Genomic DNA, 18381 nt, shown 5'->3' with positions numbered 1-18381 from the left:
GAAAAAGATTTGACAGCGATGAAGAACTTCAACGAGCCATGACTATGTATCTCAATATGCTGGCGGTGGAGGAATATGACATTGGAATACAGAACCTCATCCTACGTTATGACAAATGCCTAAATTTGCTTGGAGATTATGTGGAGAAGTAGTGTAGTTTCCAATAAAAATGTGTATATTTGTTCATATTTACTCTTGTGTCTTTATTGTGCAAACGGGTACCACTTTCCAGATGGCCTTCGTACAAATAAATTTAGAGTATAACAATTAAAGAAGATTAGACTACAAATTAAAAGGCTGTACAGTGAAAATGGAATATACAAATAGATATCAGTAAATTTAGGATATACATGAATTCTCAAAACATGGCTGATAACTAATAGAAGTACCAACTTGAAGAAAGTGAATATTTTTAAAGCTTGTAGATGAATAATAGATCTTGCAAATATAATAATAAACCTAACAGCGATGCTAAGGGTAAACATGTGCTAAATAAATGCACTGATGGATAAATATGTGATGTACACAAAAAGCATTATAAGCAATTCCAAGTACATATTTAGAAGAAATAGGTTATAAGAAAATTCATGAACTTAAAGATGTGCGACGTGAAAAAAAATATTGATCGAAGGGATCATACCACATACTTAGAATCTATAATGATTGTAACAAGTTCCATAAGAACATGAGTGTGCCTTAAAATGTGAAAGATTAATAGCAAACTAGTTCCAAGGGATCATAGTACTTACTTAGGATTTGTAGTGATAGTCACATGTTCCATAATAATACAAGTATGCATAAAAATGTGAAATATGGCAGGAAATCTTATACAAGGTACAAAGCTAGTACAGCCTATGGTATAAAGGGTCAGGATGGGAGAAATAGGTTACCAAAAGAACACAGCGTGAAGTGTGTGTTGGATAGAGGTATAGACGGCCATCCAGCTGCATAATTGCAAGATGACATAAATAAAGGTAAGTTCTTAGCATAAGTATCTTGATTGTCCACAATGTGTAGAACACTTCCCCCTAACTCCCGCCAAGATGCCCGAGAAAAAGAAAGGTTAACTTTAAAATTTAAATAGGAAGGTCTCCATATCTCTCACCTCCAAGGTAGCAGCAGCGAAGTGATAGGTAGAGAAATACCTCGTGCCTCAACGAGGTCTTATGCTCAATCCAATTTCGATTCCACCTTCCAAAATAGGCCGGGTGGTGAGAATATATAGACGGAGAGATCATTCTAGAAAGTGTATTGTGACACACAGCTGAGCTGGTGTCGTACGTCAGCGCAGGAAACAGATGAGCATCAAATATGACGACCAGACGAATATCTGCGGAAGCGGAGGATTAAACATGAAAACATATGCAGAGTAGAGATGAAGAGGTAAGTTCACCAAAACTGTAAAGTCAGTATATATAGCACACGAAGTAGGATGGCACACATTTGGTCACCCTTCTTCAGTTTTGCCTCCGGTAATGTCTTCGGCAGTCCTTTCCTGGATTTCATTACTCTGCCCACTACTCCTGTCTTCATTTCTGCCAAATTTTCTACACGGGGAACACTAGTATAAAATCGATCGAGATATGCGGTATGTCCTTTGTTGGCTAAACCACCCAACAATCGCTTCACAACAGCAGCGTCTACATCTTTCCCATGGTACACTTCAAAGTTCCAGATGTAACCCGTGCTCGACTTGCCCTCTGAATGGACACTTCTGTCAGATAATACACTAGTGTCCAAAAGTTAAGCGTAAGTTACAAGTAAGCAGGGCAACAGGAAATAGACCGCAAATCGCATGACATATGCACCTACCAACCTTGCGTGTTTGCTCTGTATAGAAAAGGAGTGTTCCCTGCTTTGGCTAGTGGCGTAACTGCAAGGTAAACACAGGCCTGCGCTCCATATTCCCTGTTGTGTTTGCCCTGTTGTAGTGTGCAGAGTGCAGCCTCGTGGTGAACGTGACAATATAATGGCACAACAACGCCATTTGGACCCCGTTATGCAGGGTAGAATACTCAACCCCCTGGAAGCAGCCCAGACACAGACCGAAGTCGCCGTATCCTTGAATGTGCCACAAAGTGTTATTTTCAGACTTTGGGGACGATTTTGTTAGTCGTAGGTCAGTACCATGTCGACCAAGGGTAACCACCCCACAGCAGAATCGATATCTGACCTTAACCGCTCGACGAAATCTGAGTACACCTGCAAGACAATTGTCAGCGGAGCTTGCAGCCGTCTTAGGGGTTGCCGTTTCCCGGCAAACTGTGTACCGGAGGCTCAGAACAGCAGGGCTGTTTGCCCGACTCCCAGTGCTCTGCGTCCCGCTCACTCCGGCACAGAGATGGGCCCGTTTACTGTGGAGTCGTCAACATTGAAACTGGACCTTGAATGAATGGAGGCATGTGCTCTTCACAGATGAATCCCACTTCAGTTTGCAAAAGGATTCCCATCACACATTAATCTGGAGAGAACCGGGTAGCCGATACAGCCAGAGGAACATCGTGGAGCGGGACCAGTATGGTGGTGGTGGCGTCATTATGTTGAATGGCCGTACGGACCTGCACATCTTCATGGGTGGTCCGAGGAACACTGTTAATGCTCGCAGATACAGGGATGAGGTACTGAGACCACGTGTTCGACTGTTCAGAGGTGCGGTTGGTCCAGACTTCCTCTTAATGGACGATAATGCCCGACCGCACCGCGCTGCTCTGGTGGATGAATTTTTGGCTGGGGAAGATATTCATCTCATGGACTGGCCAGCGAGGTCTGGGGATCTGAATCCTAATAAACATGGCTGGGATGAATTGGGGAGGTGAATTGCATCCGGTTAGCCTTCACCAAGGACCCTCCAAGACCTTCGCCTTGCCCTTTCGGTGGAATGGGATCGACTGCCACAAGAGCTCTTGGACCATCTGATAGAGAGCATGCCACATTGCTGCGAAGCATTTGTGGCTGTTAGGGGTAACCATACACCCTATTAACAGCATATTTTGTTGTGGGCTAGACATTGCCAAGTTTTGTTAGTTCTTGTCGAAGTGTACCTTAGCTATCAGAACCTTCCTGACACTGGTTTTTTTTTTTTTTTTTTTTTTTTTGGACAAGTTGTGTGACATATTGTGTGCGAGTCAGCTTCCATTTGTTCAGCAATCCGTCTGACATTCCTATCAGGCAGTATGGCCTCGCTCAGTGATTATGCTTAACTTTTGGACACTAGTGTATGTCTTGAAATGTAGAGACAAGTTTACTTAGGAGAGGTTGAATTTTATAAAGAGCATCATAGCCCAGTTCATCTGCTTTCTTTTGCTTGGTATTGTCTGCCAGGTGAAGCATTTATGGTATGTTCAGAAACCTGCTTCTGGATAACACATTTGGGCAAAAGTTGCAGCTTAGAACCAGATTAGTGCTCCAGTGGTTCTTAATTGACAGTCACTGGCTAACGCACATATGCAATAAATTTCCTAGAAAGTCTGTGTTATTCCCTAAATCTTAATTTTGGGCTTAGCGTATTTTGAGACCAAAGTTTACACAGTCTCTGATGTGTAAATGACTGTGTGGTTTGGGTCACCTCGCTATCAGCTTGCATTTGGGAGATAGGGGATTCGAACCCCACTGTCGGCAGCCCCGAATATGGATTTCCGTGGTTTCACATTTTCACACCAGGCAAATTCTGAGGATGTATCTTAATTGAGGTTACGATCGCTTCCTTCCCACTCCTAGCCCTTTCCTATCCTATTGTCTCCAATAAGACCTATCTGTGTCGGTGCGATAAATAGCACATTGTAAAATGTATACTGTATATATCAATTGGTCTGCTCCTTCTTCTATATATATAAAATAAGAGCTTTGTATGTACATTGCTTAGAATTTAAAAAGAATGGTATTTCTGTATCTGTCGTGTTCACAGCAACAAGGAAATGCACCTTTTAATTTTCTGTCATCTCTGTCTGACCCTCCGTTTGTATGTGTGTGTGCACATCACGAGAAAATGCCTGAAGTGAATGTAATGAAAATCAGTATGTAAAGTCGGAGAAAGAGGTACTACAATCTAGGCTATAAATAATTTTATTCACGCTGAGTGAAATGGTGGTTTAGAGGAAGGCCTAAAATGTAATCTCAAATATTTATGTTATTAGTGGTCCTATCAATAAATACAACATAACCAAAGTTATATAGAATTAAATTTCCGATCATTTATGTGTTATACATTTTTACCGTACCAGCTATAATAACAAAACCACAAGAAATTGGGTGAACAGAATTTAATGAAAATCAGTATGTAAAGTCTGGTAATAACGTACTAAATAACTTTATTCACGCTGGATGAAATGGTAGTTTAGAGGAAGGTGCCTAAAATTTATTTTTTAATACCTGTGTTATTGGTCCTGTCAAAAAGTATTACATTACAAAAGGTGTAGAAATACAAGTTCCAATCATTTATGTCTTACACTGTACAGTTTTAACCATACTGACTATGATAATAGAATTACCGGGCGAGTTAGCCATGCGGTTAGGGGCGCGCGGCTGTGAGTTTGCATCCAGGAGATAGTGGGTTCGAACTCTACTGTCGGCAGCCTTGAATATATTTTTCTGTGGTTTCCCATTTTCACACTAGGCAAATGCTAGGGCTGTACCTTAATTAAGGCCACGGCCACTTCCTTCCCACTCCTAGGCCTCTCCTATCCCATCATTGCCATAAGACCTATCTATGTCGGTGCGATGCAAAGCAAATAATAAAAAAGATAATAGAATTCATGAATTTAGATTTTTGTTGCTTAGTTCTTATCTGCGCCAAGCATTGCTAACATGGAAATATTGTTTAATCGTATTATCATAAAAAATTGACCACGTTGGGTTGGACATATCATGTGCATGCCTAACACGGCTTCTGAAGCAAGTGAGGTATTTTCAGGGGGATAATTAGGGGGGACAACAAAAACAATATAAGGACATCTTTAAAGTCCGATGTGAAGAAGCACCAAATTGACATTAACAACTGGGAAGATACAGCATCCATGTGGCCGGTTGGCCCACAGCATTTTGAAAAGCTGCGAGGAAAGCGTGAGTCCAATTTAAAAAGATCATAATTTCTTCGCTCCAGCAAGCCAGATGTGGTTGTGTACAAGCCTCCTCCAGTCTTCCCTGTCCTTCCGCAGATGTTTAGATATGTGATCCCAGTTTATATCTCTAATTTCAAGGACCTTGAAAATCTGCTTCTTCCAGACATCACGAGGGGTCTATCTCTTGGTCTCTTTCCAGGAGCACTGCGGTCAAAGTATGCTCGAAGAGTGCTGTGGGGATCCGATAGAAGAGATCACTGATACATTATTACCATATTCTACAGCAACAAAGAGCTTAGTTAATTTAAGAGCTTGCAGTTCTAGAATTGGTCTCCACTGCCATCTAAGGACCCATAATTAGCAACATGCCTCTGATCAAAAAATAATCGTATTGTCTCAACTATTGTATGCAGGCATTTTAATTCGACTCCAGCTTGGCTGCCTGCTTGTCAGTTTTTATGTTCCTTTTTTACCCTAGTAGGTGGAATAACACAGATCTCTGTTGGGCAATCTATAGCTCGACATTTTTCATTTATTTAATTTAGTGAATATCAAATGTATTACCAGAAATTCTTAACCATTTGCAGTCCAATTTTCATACCAGCAAATTTATACCAGCCACAAATTAAGAATATGTCAGTTTTAACCATATCTTCGTGTGCCGTCCTGACAGTGTCCAATAGCATTTCAGCATGATTTTAACGAACACTACAGGAACATTTCATTCATTTTATTTCGATGTGGAAACTCCCTCTAGCAGTTCTGCGTCAGCTGGTGGTTATTTACAGTGGCATCCAGTGGCTTGCATACTGCTAACACCACTCGTGTAGATTTGGTGATTGATGATCTGACAACAGAATCAACATTTACCAGTTCCCGTTTTGCAATTGAAATTGTAATGCTTAGCAGTGATGGAACTAACAGTTCTATGAATATCAATACAAGAGTGAGTCTGGATGATGAGCATACTTCAGATGCTAAGAATTTAGAGCCTAATTTATTTTTCATATTTTACACTTAGTTCATCCCAGATTTTAATGTTAATTGTGTGTTTGTACATTAGTTTTTATCTGTTTAGTTATTAGATGTTTGTTTAGTTATTAGATGTATTACATTAAGGCTGAAGATGGCCAGCCAAGGCCGAAACTAGTCCCTAGTTTAGTAATGTAATTCAATAATATTGCATAATATAGTATTAAAAAGGTGGACCAGACGACATTAATTTAATAATTATTATTGTCCAACATGTTCCATCAGTCTGATTCAAATTAATTTTGTACATTTTTACCTAGTCAGATTAATCTCTGAACTTTTATTAATAACTATAATTATATTATTATTATTATTATTATTATTATTATTATTATTATTATTATTATTATTATTATTATTATTATTATTATTATTATTATAGTTATTACTGTATATTCTATTGCATAGGAATTAGTTTCCATACTAATTTTCATCAGTGCAGGAGTGAAAAATAACAAAAAAACTGAAGTGGAGTGATGCAGCCTGGAGGAACCTATAGTCCTCTAGTTTTCTCACCTAATGAATAACTTAGTCTAGCAGGCTCACTATCATGAAATGTTACATTCTGGTAAACACTATTGTCGTTTGCATTTCCCTTTGTATGTGTGGAAGTATTTTAAGCATCACTGTTGCTCAAATTATCAACACTGACCTGAAAAGTGTTGTCATTGCCGTGTGCTGTATCCCCTCCTCCACCCCGGCCCATTACCTTGTGCTTCTTTTTGCTGTTGTAGCAGTCACTGGAACTTCCTTTTCTGAATCTTCAGAAACAGCCTATGATGGTCCGGGATCATTCCGTGCTTTTTTACACACAGGTCCAGTCGCTGAAGTTTCACTTACGATGCTGGAGTTCACTACACTTTCATCTTCACTTGACAGCTCTCTAAACTCTTTGTCTCATTCAAATAAATGATCATCATCACTGCTGTCTAAATAAACGTGCATACGTATTTCTTCTTTGTTCATATTTGCCGCTTGTATATCGCAGATTCAACTGAGACCATTCGCATTCACAGATAAACATGCCTAGTACAACACGTGTGCAGCATACCCAATATAAACACAGCTAACAGGCCACTAGTAACCATGATGATACACGGCTACATATATCTCGTATTATTTCCACGGAGATAACAGAATGGCTTCCTTTGTGCACAAAAGTTTGCTCTAGAAACTACAGTGATATCGATCAACCTCAATCAGGTCAAAGAACTTCATTAAATATCTTCTCAAAACATAATGTTGAGGTGACCTTGATGTTGGACCAGTTACAATAAACCATGATGTCAAGGTTCGACGATCTCGACGTTGGACTGGAAAAGGTTAATCCGCTGACATCGTACAACATGAAGCGTGGAATGGACTTTTTCTTGCCCATCAAAACTGACTACTTTTGCTAGTTTTGAACCTGCTCTGTTGGGATCCAGATGCCCGTACTCCACTGATCCAATTCAAACTGACAAGCACGCAGCCTAGGTGGTGTCAAATTAAAATGCCTGCACACAGTAGCTGAGCTTATGTTGAAATTATAAAAATAAATGTTAAGAGCTCGAGAGTACAGCTTGCTTTGTACAGGATTCGAAATTGACTAAATTTAGATTTGCTTGGAAATATTTAGTTCCCTGCTTTCTTTTACTGGTTAGTATATAAAATGGGTTTTAAACATTCCTTCAGTGTTTAACCAAAGTTTACTGTTGGCAAATAACACTTAAAATGGAGATTGCTTTAATATTTCAGGATTGTGATATTATCTTTCAGAGCCCTGTAAAATGTCAAGAAGCTTTATTGACTTTCACAGAATGATGTGTTTGGTTCTCTGTATACGGATTAAGACTCTGTTATTGTTTACTTTACAGAAACCCAGAACGTGGTGTGTCTGTTAAAACCTGTGTGTGTTATTGTAGCATCTGTTAATGTGAAGGTTGCGTGAAGTAGTGAATGCTGCTCCCCTGTCCGGAAGATCTCTAGCATGTTAAGGGTACACATTCAAGAGCCAACTTTAGATACCCATAGCACCTGATAGATTGAGATTTCCATGTATTCCTAAAATTACTTGTTTCTCTTTTCAGGTTATTCATTGGGAGACAACACTCCATATTCCAAAAGCAGCCAACTTGTCTCCTGAAGGGATGGATTTGATCCAAAAATTGTGCACAGGTGCCGACAAAAGACTTGGAAAGAATGCTGGAGAAGTTAAAGAACATCCATTTTTTTCAAGCATTGATTTTGAGAAGGGCTTACGTCGGCAAGTTGCACCTCACATACCAAAAATTCAGTACCCAACAGACACTTCTAATTTTGATCCTGTAGATCCTGAACGGCTAAGGAACTCTGGATCGTCGGGATCTGATATATCTGATGAGCTTTTGGACAACGGAAAGCCTTACCACGGTTTCTTCGAATTCACTTTCCGCAGGTTTTTTGATGATGGAGGTGGTCCTGCATATAACAATAAGATCAGTCTAGATGACAATGACAATCAAGGGCCAGTGTATGTATGACACAACATCAAAAGCTGAATCCTGTTGAGGATTTGGAATACTTTCTTACATTTGCAGTGTATCTACACTGACAACAATGCTGTGATATTCCATTGAGTTTTCAGCAAACAGCTTTATGCTGTAGGTGGCACTTCCGAACTGGAAGTTTGTTTGTTGTTCGATGGTGAGTTTTAAAATGTTTAAGCACTGAATAGATGCTAAAAAGTAATTCCTTTGTTCTGGAGAATGGAAGGAAATGATGTTGGAAGACTTCTGAATCATATGCAGTATATTTACCAGCTTGCAGCTCGTACTCAGTACAACGCGACAAGGCTGCCGTTGTAAACATTTGCATATTCGTAATTAAAACTACAGGAAATTACATGAAACAGTATTCCGACAAACAGCAGGAATACTCATCCGTTGAATAGCTGCCTTCAGTCATTTCAACAGTTGATGCTAGAAGCTGTTAGATGTTTTAGTCGAGAAAAATGTTGGTGCTATGAAAATGACGAGCTGTTCCTTGTAATCGGCAGCTCCTGCCCGGTCATACCGGATTTGTTGCCTTATGTGTTTGTAATCTTTTGTTTGTGGCAGCTTACTTGCTAAGGCACTCTTAAAAGAAGTTATTTTGCCTTGTCAAGGTATAAGAAACCTCATGTATTTTCTCCGATGCTGTGCCTTAATGTAGATTTGTGAAACAATAACGTCTGTGTATACAAATATATATTTATTAAAAATAATACTAGTAAAAATGAGATGATTCCAGAAGATGTCTACTTTTGATCCTAACCATTTAATATGGCAACACTTGGAACTCAACATCAAAACAAGTGTTGATGAGAGTTGACATATTTTCAGAAGAAAAATAGTTTCTGTTTTATGAGACATTCAGCAGTTTAGTTGCTGGAAGGTGTGTACTTTGTATCGAAGGCAGCTCTGAAAAGCGGGACAAGGTAAGACTTACTGATTGGCTGTGACACATCTTTCACCAAAGAGCAGATCACTGTAGTGTTACTATTGGCACTCTCCCACCCAAGTCTCTAAACTGTAATGAAAAATGTTTTTTTTTAATTGCTGTTAGAATTGAATGACGCTATTTAAGATTGCAGAATTGTAGTAGAAAAGTGCCTTTGTGTATTTCCGTCCCATATCAAGAATTAACCTTGGTTACTCTGTGTACGTTACACTGTACAATCATTGCATATTGCGCATCACTAAGCTGTAAGTCCTCATACATATCAACAAATGAAGAATTTTTATTTTATTGAGTGATATGTTTATTTGTACTGTGCCGTCTTTACTTACTTAACCCTTGCTAAAATTTTACTCTGCTGATAATGCCGATATGTTCATTGTGAGTTATGCAGTACAGTGTGTATAATTTCTAATTGTGTGTAAGTCTTTGTTTCCACTCTGTGTAAAAATTTCTTCCACAAAGGACAGTACTGATAGGATATATTATGAGTCTACAACATCTTTCACCCAGTATTCCTAGTTTTCTGAAGTTGGTTCCATATAGAGGGTCTTTATTTTAAATGATATAGATGTTGATTTCCATAGGGAACCTGAAATATATAAATTTATAATACCAATATACTGGTCCGTTATTGGACATTATAATTTTCCAGCTAACTCATTCCTGGTTGCCAGCGTTTCGCCCCAGTGTGCTAAGTTGGACTCATCAGTTGGTATGCACTAGCCATGCATCTTGGTGGGTGTACTATTTACCATTTATATTGGTCTTTATTTTATAACCGTGCAGCCACAGCAAGTTGCTGCATTGTCACTCGTTCACTGCCAGTGCACTATACTTGGATGCTACTGAGTGTCAGACAGCAGTCTGAAAAGCTATTTCTGGATAAACAAAGAGACTAAAAACTTACTTGGCATTAAAATAATATCCCACAGCTTTAAAATACGTTTGGCATCTCTGAAACTGGTTACCAGGTACTCTGTCAATTTCGTCGTGAGAGATGCTCGATTTAACTTTCTGAATGTTCTGTCGTTCATCTCAGGTTTAAGTGTCATTAGTGTACACTTTTTTTTTAAACGTTCCCAACAGGTAATAATAACAAGAATATAAATTAGAGGATTTAGCAGGCGACAGAAATTTTGAGGCATTTCTTTCCAAGAGAGGAGGTCCTGCATCAACTTGGATTGTATGTTTTCTTCAGAATGCTATAAAATGTTAAGTTAAAAATGTAGAAACACTAAAAAATGCTAAATGTACAAATCAGAATGCCAAATTTGTGGTTTTAAAATTAATCACCATCCCTAATTGCCATTCTTTTGACATTGTTGCCACTGAACGTCATGTATTTTGGAGCTTTCTCAAAAAGTGTAGTCTTAGAATTCCTGAACTGTTGTTTCTGAATTGAGAATCGCATTGCATCAGAAAACCCCAATTAATTGTAATTTATTTTAAACCTTTTGTCGCATCGACGCAGATAGGTCTAATGGTGACGATGGTATAAGAAAGGGCTAGGACTGGGTACAGTCCCAGCATTTTCCTGGTTTGAAAATGGGAAACCATAGAAAACCATCTTCAGGACTGCTGACAGTGGGGTTTGAACCCGCTATCTCCTGAAGGCAAACTCAGATGCGTGATCCTAACCGAATGGCCAACTTGCTCGGTTGTAATAGTTTTGAACAGACTGAAGCATTACATTATAACTAGGGCCCAGATTTCTGTGACTTAAAATCTCTAAAAATAAACCTTTAAAATATCAAACTATGACAAAATGTTGGAAATATGACACAAACAAAATTAAATATTGTCCAAAATTTGCTTAGAAAATCAGCAGCAAACTGACAACATTCATAGCATTCTTTTATCCTTTCTATTTTGACAACTTATTGCTTGTGAAACCACAAACTATTTATAAGGAAAATAAATCAAAAAACAAAAAACAAACACAAACAAAATTACTTGGCAGTGTTGGTAATATAAAACAGCAGCAGCATGTGAGCAACACGTGGAGAATGACTAATCCCATCGGTAACTTCCTATCATATGAAGGCTTCAATTATCATGCTAACTTTTCTAGCCTGCACCCTTACCAGTAGTCTAAATTGTATGATGTTAATATACAGTATCACATCGAAAACATCTGTTGGCTTCAGTAATATCCTGTCATCAGTATGAGACATAGAATATATTGTGGGCTTGCTGGAGAAACTCACTAAGTCAGATTATTTTTATTTTATTTTATTTTTTTTTTACTTAATTATTTTCTGTCAAAGTGACGGTTCACTCGACAGACTGGAATAACTCATTGGTTGCATAGAAACTAGTAAATGCTGTTTTTATTAATCTCACCAAGTCAGTAGTAACTTTTAATGTGAGGAGAAGAACTCAATAAATCATTCTCAATGATTGCGACTAGGAAAGTACATTTAAGAATACATGGTAACGTTTTGCTTTACTTAGAAGCTATGTTTTAGTATTAGCCAGACAAGTTAAATGATGTCGCCCTTTCTTGAGTAGATAATTGAAATATAGAAAATTAAGATATTACTCATAAATACCAGCATATCATAATGTATGCAAATCAGAATATACTACTCTAATTTCAAATGAATGATGAAAGTACATAGAGTAAGTTGCTTGTTCTGTTTATCCATGCATTAGCCTTTGAAGTGCTGAGTTACCAGTTGACTGTTTGGTACCTCAGTGCTGAGTTTTTTAATTTGTATGTAAAACTTTTTGTAGAAGCCTCAATTTTTAACTTGAGTGGGGTGATTAGCTTAAAATGTTTATAAATGTAATGCAAATGGAAAATCGTACACTTATGTTCAATATTATTTTGAGAGAAAACAAAATTACACTTATGTGTCCATGTGTGCATTATCTTTATACAAAGTAAAGAGCCCAAAATAATAATATTTCCTAAAATCTGTAGGCAACTAACACATGTAACTTCTTACAAGTATATAAGTTGATATTTTAAAGTACTTTCCAAACGTGGAATGTGGTGATAGTTAAATGTTTTCTGCTGGTTTTTAGTTATGCCGATTTGTTCAACTATCTGCACCAACTCCACTAGCACAAAAGTTTCTAAAAAATCAATGATTTTTGGGTTTTCATCAAACACTACTTGGCCCTCAGAGCCTGTCACAATTATTTGAAACTCTGGTATAGAAAAGTAATCTGTCCGCCACAAAAATAGTGATAAAATAGTTTTGTACTCACCGTGTTTTTCTTTTCATTTAGAAGGAGGCTCTGTTTCTCTCTCACATACAATATTTTTGGCATTCCCTCTATCACTCTCACTTTCAAAATCACTTAACAATTCATTAAAATGGTCATCTCCATCATCACTTTAGGTTGTGGTAAATAACTGAAAGATTCTGTGATCCGAAATAACATCGCTGCAAGATAAACTAGAATGTTGTTCCTCCAGGTTTGTTTACATCACAGATGAACTCCACAGGCGTCTACGAAAAGCTCTGAAGTTACTTTCTGAAGCTATAATCTCTGATCAATTAGTTCTACATAATGCCCAACAGATGGCAGAACATGTCAGAGATCAAATTCGCACTCGAAGGTGAACCGGGAAACTCAAAAAAATTAAAATTCTCGCACACCGTCTATAGATGGGCGTAGCATTGGTGGACCAGCCGCGCCAGCTCGTCTGTAGGCGGGCAAAGCACTCATCGTGTTAATTTGAGATTGTATATATTCTAGTTTGATAAAAATGTAACAAAGAAACAAAATATCTGATTGGTAGGAAGCCATATTTTTTAGAATCAAGTTGTTAACGTTGAGATTGTGGACTTTTTCTCTCCTGTTGGTCAGATATCATTTGTTATATTAATGAAAAATTAGGACTTAGAGTTTTAAACAAGGAAGCTTTGCCTAATCAAGTGGACATCTTCAGATTCTTCAAATCATATAAAATCGTAACAAAATCACAAGTAGTATATACAGGTGCATTTACGAATTGTAAACTTGTTGCTGTGCTGGAAAAGAAAAATGGATTTACCCTTTCGCATCATTTGACAAGCTGTGGTCACATGTGGTGTTGGCGCGAATCAAATGACGAGCTCAGCTCTCAATGGTGCACTGTCCCACTTATCTTTGTATATTATATTCCCTTTGCAAAAGTACTCACAATACACTCTGTAGGGAATTCTAGGCATGTAATGTTGGGATAAACAATGCTGTCTGTATTTCTGTGTGACACTGGGATTGTTGAACAACAGTTTATTTTCATTGGTATTCAGTATTCATTATGCAGTAGAACTGGTGTTGTGGTAATGATGTGAGCCCAACACAGAATGTGGTTGAGCTTGTCAGTAAGGCCATGAAGTATCTGGACACAGTTTGGCATATAGCATGCTGAATCAGTACTATACAAATTTAAGGTACCTAAATTGCCATATTGTCATTTTGGCCATATCCAGAATGACAGGCTCAGCCAAATATGTTTTTTGTTCCATGGATGATTTTAAATGACGGACCAAGATATTGAAGACACAACTTCCATTCTTATCGGTTGTCTCATTGCATAGAAGGGCCAGGGTCTTGAATGTGTTTCCATATTTATTTTAGTTTCTTGTTCCCAAGCAATGGAATATAACATTGACGAATTCTATTTGCAGTTGGTAGATCACCACTTCCACGAATATACTGTGCCGTCCATTTCCCCATTTCTGGATGATTTACCTTTCTACCATTGTATTCGCTTGTCTTTGGTCGTATGAAGTGTATATTTCTCTTTGAAGTCTTTTGCACGCTTAATGTGGTTACAGACTTCTCTAATCATCACAATTCTCAGTCCACTAGCTTGCTTCACTGATCTTTCTTTACGACGCACGTTTTACAGGCAAGCAATGTTTGTCCAGTGGGTCTTTTCTCTTATCTCGATGACATTCACAGTGTTTGCAGATCAGCACGTTACCAGACACCAAAAAAAAAAAAAAAAAAAAGTAATAAAAAAATCCTTGGCTTTTAAATTCTAAACATTTGTCAGAAAGTGAAATACTCATCCTTGACGTTGGGCATAATTACAGTCTTTGTGCATTCAAGATGGCAGAGTTTCAGGCATCATTTATTCCTTTTCAGGAGTTTAATTTTGTGAAATGTTACCATGTAAAAATCATTTATTTCATTGAAATTAAACAACATGTATTTAAATTTAATTAAAAACGAGACCAAAAACATAAGGGATAATGTGTTATTTGTTGAATGTAACAATATATTATAAAAATGTGTTTTGTTTCACCCATTATGCATAAATAATGAAAGAAAATTTCAATTGCTGCATTATTACCACTTTTGTTGTTATCACAGATAGTGGTAAACAAACACATCTATGTGATACCCAGCACTCAAAGTTCATAATTTGTGGTTCATCTTCTCTATTTTATTACGCTAAAATGTTAGTACTGTAGTAACGAAGCCAGCTGCCACTCAGTATCTAGCGGAGGACCTTGCAACTAAGTGAAGATAACTATTTAAAAAAATTATCTAGAAAAATCTCATGAAAGCAACCTTTTTTCTCCAAGCACGTACAGATCACATGCTTTAGAATGAAGGCTCGCTCATTAAACTCTGTTCTGCCAATTTTTTTTCCTTCACAATTTTCATTCTGCACTTTCTGGATGGACAGAACTCCATTGTCCTTTTTTCTATAGGCTACTTAATTGTTAATTTCTGTATGAAATACATTGGTAATTTTTTGTACCCTTATAAGTAAATGAATTAAAGTAATTATTATGTACACTTGTATATGCTGCAAAACTGCTGGGACTGAGTGGCTCAGATAGTTGAGGCGCTGGCCTTCTGACCCCAACATGTTACGTTTGATCCTGGCTTAGTCTGGTGGTACTTGAAGGTGCTCAAATATGCCAACCTTGTGTTGGTAGATTTACTGACACGTAAAAGAACTACTGTGGGACTAAATTCCGGCACCTCGGTGTCTCCAAAAACCATATAAGTAGTTAGTGGGACTTAAAAAACAATAACATTATTAGTTATTTATTATTTACCGTTGAAACTCTCCATACTTGGTTTCTCTCAGACGAGTCTCGGTAGGATTGTCTGCTTCTAAGGGTACGTCCCCTTACAGACATGGCAGTAGAGACATGTGTATCTTAAATTTTACTGTGTGTGTGTGTGTTTTTTTTTTTTTTTTCTTTTTTTTTTCTCTTGCTGTATATAGTGGAGGAAAAAAAAGGAGCTTATCGTATATATTCTATATATCACTAGTACCGTCTGCATAAAATCTGGCTCGTGAGCTCTTTTTATAGGGAATTAGCAGTTACCCGTATGCTCCACCTGCATCTGTGTTTAAAATGTACATAGCTGTAAGTTTTAAGTGTCCAAGTTCGTCCAAGTTTAAACATAATTTCCATTGCATTTGTTGACTGTATTTTATCTGAAGATTTTTTATGTATCACTGTTTTTTGTGTATGCCTTGTCATTTTAGCTGATGATGACCTCTAGGCTAGGTCGAAACATGTCCTCTGTAGCTTTATACAATTGAATTCTTTTAGAATTTTACCGTAGAGGATGGTTGCCTAGTTGTACGTCCTCTTAAAACAATCACCACCACCACTCACGTCAGACAACTTTCAACTTTTTCATTGCACAGCATCCAAGGATTACTCTTTGCTTCAATTAATCTAATAAGAAGAGATGCAATGCCCATTACTGAGAGAATTTTCCACAGCCTTTTCCATACAGCTCAGTCAAACCCCTCCCGAGAAGTAAGTGTATGGCTTGAGGCATTAACTGCTAAATGGCATTAATGCTATAGTCCGATAATATTCTTGCAGTCCCTCATTGATCTTTTCTCATGGCATGGAACAAACACCGAAGTGGCCATTCGTTGGGCCATTTTTTGCAGTTATCCCAGGCTGTTACGGAGTATATCCATGCCTTGTGATCTTTAAGATGTTTGATGATGTTCTCTACCTCACTTTGCAGTATTGGTGGTTCATGCTCTTTGCAAGCAGATTTTATGTGATCATCATTTGGGCCATGTATGTCAGTGTTCACAGGACTGCCACCACAGGCTTCTTACCAGTAAGAGGCTATCTTCTCCGAGTATTGCTCATTAACGAGGTTTGAAGTCAGATGTTATGGTCTTCAACCTCTTAAAGAGATCCTGAGTCTGGCTCTTTTAGCTGTGGTTCTCATTGTCATTGCAGAATTCGTATATATGTTTCCGTTTATCGTCTCACAGCACAGAAACTGATATCTCTCAATGTGTGTGGTATTTTCATGACCTTCCTCTTTCAGATGTTTCCTCTCTTCAATTAGACTGGGACTCCTGGAGCTTGACGATGGTTTTCTGTTATTTGTATCAGACTTAACCTATTGAACGGTGCTAATAATTACAGGTTTTATTTAATTCCATGTCTCGTTTGCTGACTGATCTTCAGATCTTCACAAGTTTGTTTCGGTCTAGCTAGTTCTCTTGCTAGGCTTGAGTGGCTCAGACAGTTGATGTGCTGGTCTTCTGACCCCAACTTGGCAGGTTCGATCCTGGCTCAGTCCGGTGGTATTTGAAGGTGCTCAGATACGTCAGCCTTGTGTCAGTAGATTTACTGGTATGTAAAAGAACTCCTGCTGGCCTAAATTCCGGCACGTCAGCGTCACCGAAAACTGTAAAAGTAGTTAGTGGAACATACAGCCAATAACATTATTATTAATTATTATTATTATTATTATTATCATCATCATCATCTAGTTCTCAACTTTTTTTCAGACATTTCCTTTCTATAACTCTCATTTCCTTCCTCACCTTAGGCGTTAAATGAAATTCTTTAAAGATAGTAATAGCACGACTGTGACAAATATATTGTGGCACTGTATTTCTGTACTTCTGGAAATGCTACAACTTTAAAGCTTTACATGGGGGATTCCAAAAATCAGTATTGATGCTATTGGCAAGGAAGGAAGCACGAGAAGAGGTCCACAAGCTTACATATAAGAAATAAGATCTTGATTACTAGGATTTTTAATGTAACTTGAAACATATTTAAAACATACAATGATGGCCTAAGGGAAGAAACACACTATTTTGTTCACCACCCTTGTAGTGTAATCTGCCATACTTCCTTTAATATGATGATGATCATATAGCCTCTGGGGCTGTACCTGAAATAAGGCCACGGCCGCTTCCTTCCCATTCCTAGGCCTTTCCTATCCCATCGTCGCTATAAGACTTATCTGTGTCGGTGCGACGTAAAGCAAATAGCATATAGCCTCAGCTACAGTGTGCATGCTACCTGTGGATCGATTTTGATATTTGTTTCGTTACTTGTCTGATCCGTCATTATGACTTGCGAGTACCGTGCTGATGTTAGGGAGCCGGCATGTACACTCACTTCAAAGCACTATTAAGGCTGGGAATGCACAGTATAAGTTACTGTATATACAACTTCATGTAGACACACAGTGTAGTAAGCCATTAATGTTTATCATCTGAAGTAGCACATCTAGCATTAAAATCTTCATAGTTAGACAAAATTTCTTATAAAGGAAAAGAAATCCTAAATCTTCACCTGCCATGTGAGTTGACTTAGCAGTATCTGTCGAACTACCATCAAAGTCACTGGCTACCTCATCACTTTGATCACTGGTTTCTAAACCAACATCCATCACAGTCATTTCAAGTTCTATTAATGCATCATGGTTTCGATAGGAATTTCTTTCTGCACTTCGTAACGCTCCAAGAAAGTTAGACATATAACACTTTTATCAAAATCATTGTTGTATGATTACGTGGAGTTAGGTTTTGTCTTCCGTCCTTATCTGCTTTTACACTGCTGAGAAATGTTACACAGTGTCTTTTTGT

The 18381-nt window shown here is 37.9% G+C and overlaps 1 protein-coding gene across 3 annotated transcripts in view; it reads left to right on the top strand.

Moving 5' to 3' along the window:
* The window catches only part of wts (serine/threonine-protein kinase warts), a 252134-nt gene extending 242807 nt beyond the window's left edge, over positions 1 to 9327 (top strand). For all 3 annotated transcript variants that reach the window (XM_067136256.2, XM_067136255.2, XM_067136257.2), the window contains one exon: positions 8159 to 9327. In XM_067136256.2, the coding sequence (XP_066992357.2) occupies positions 8159 to 8590 (432 nt within the window). In that variant the 3' untranslated portion in view covers positions 8591 to 9327. The remainder of the gene's footprint in view (positions 1 to 8158) is intronic.
* The last annotated feature ends 9054 nt before the right edge of the window (positions 9328 to 18381 follow it).

The sequence above is a fragment of the Anabrus simplex genome, chromosome 1, assembly GCF_040414725.1.
Source record: "Anabrus simplex isolate iqAnaSimp1 chromosome 1, ASM4041472v1, whole genome shotgun sequence".
Taxonomy (NCBI): domain Eukaryota; kingdom Metazoa; phylum Arthropoda; class Insecta; order Orthoptera; family Tettigoniidae; genus Anabrus; species Anabrus simplex.
Note: the sequence above shows the minus strand (reverse complement) of the source record. Positions and strands in the feature narration are given on the sequence as shown.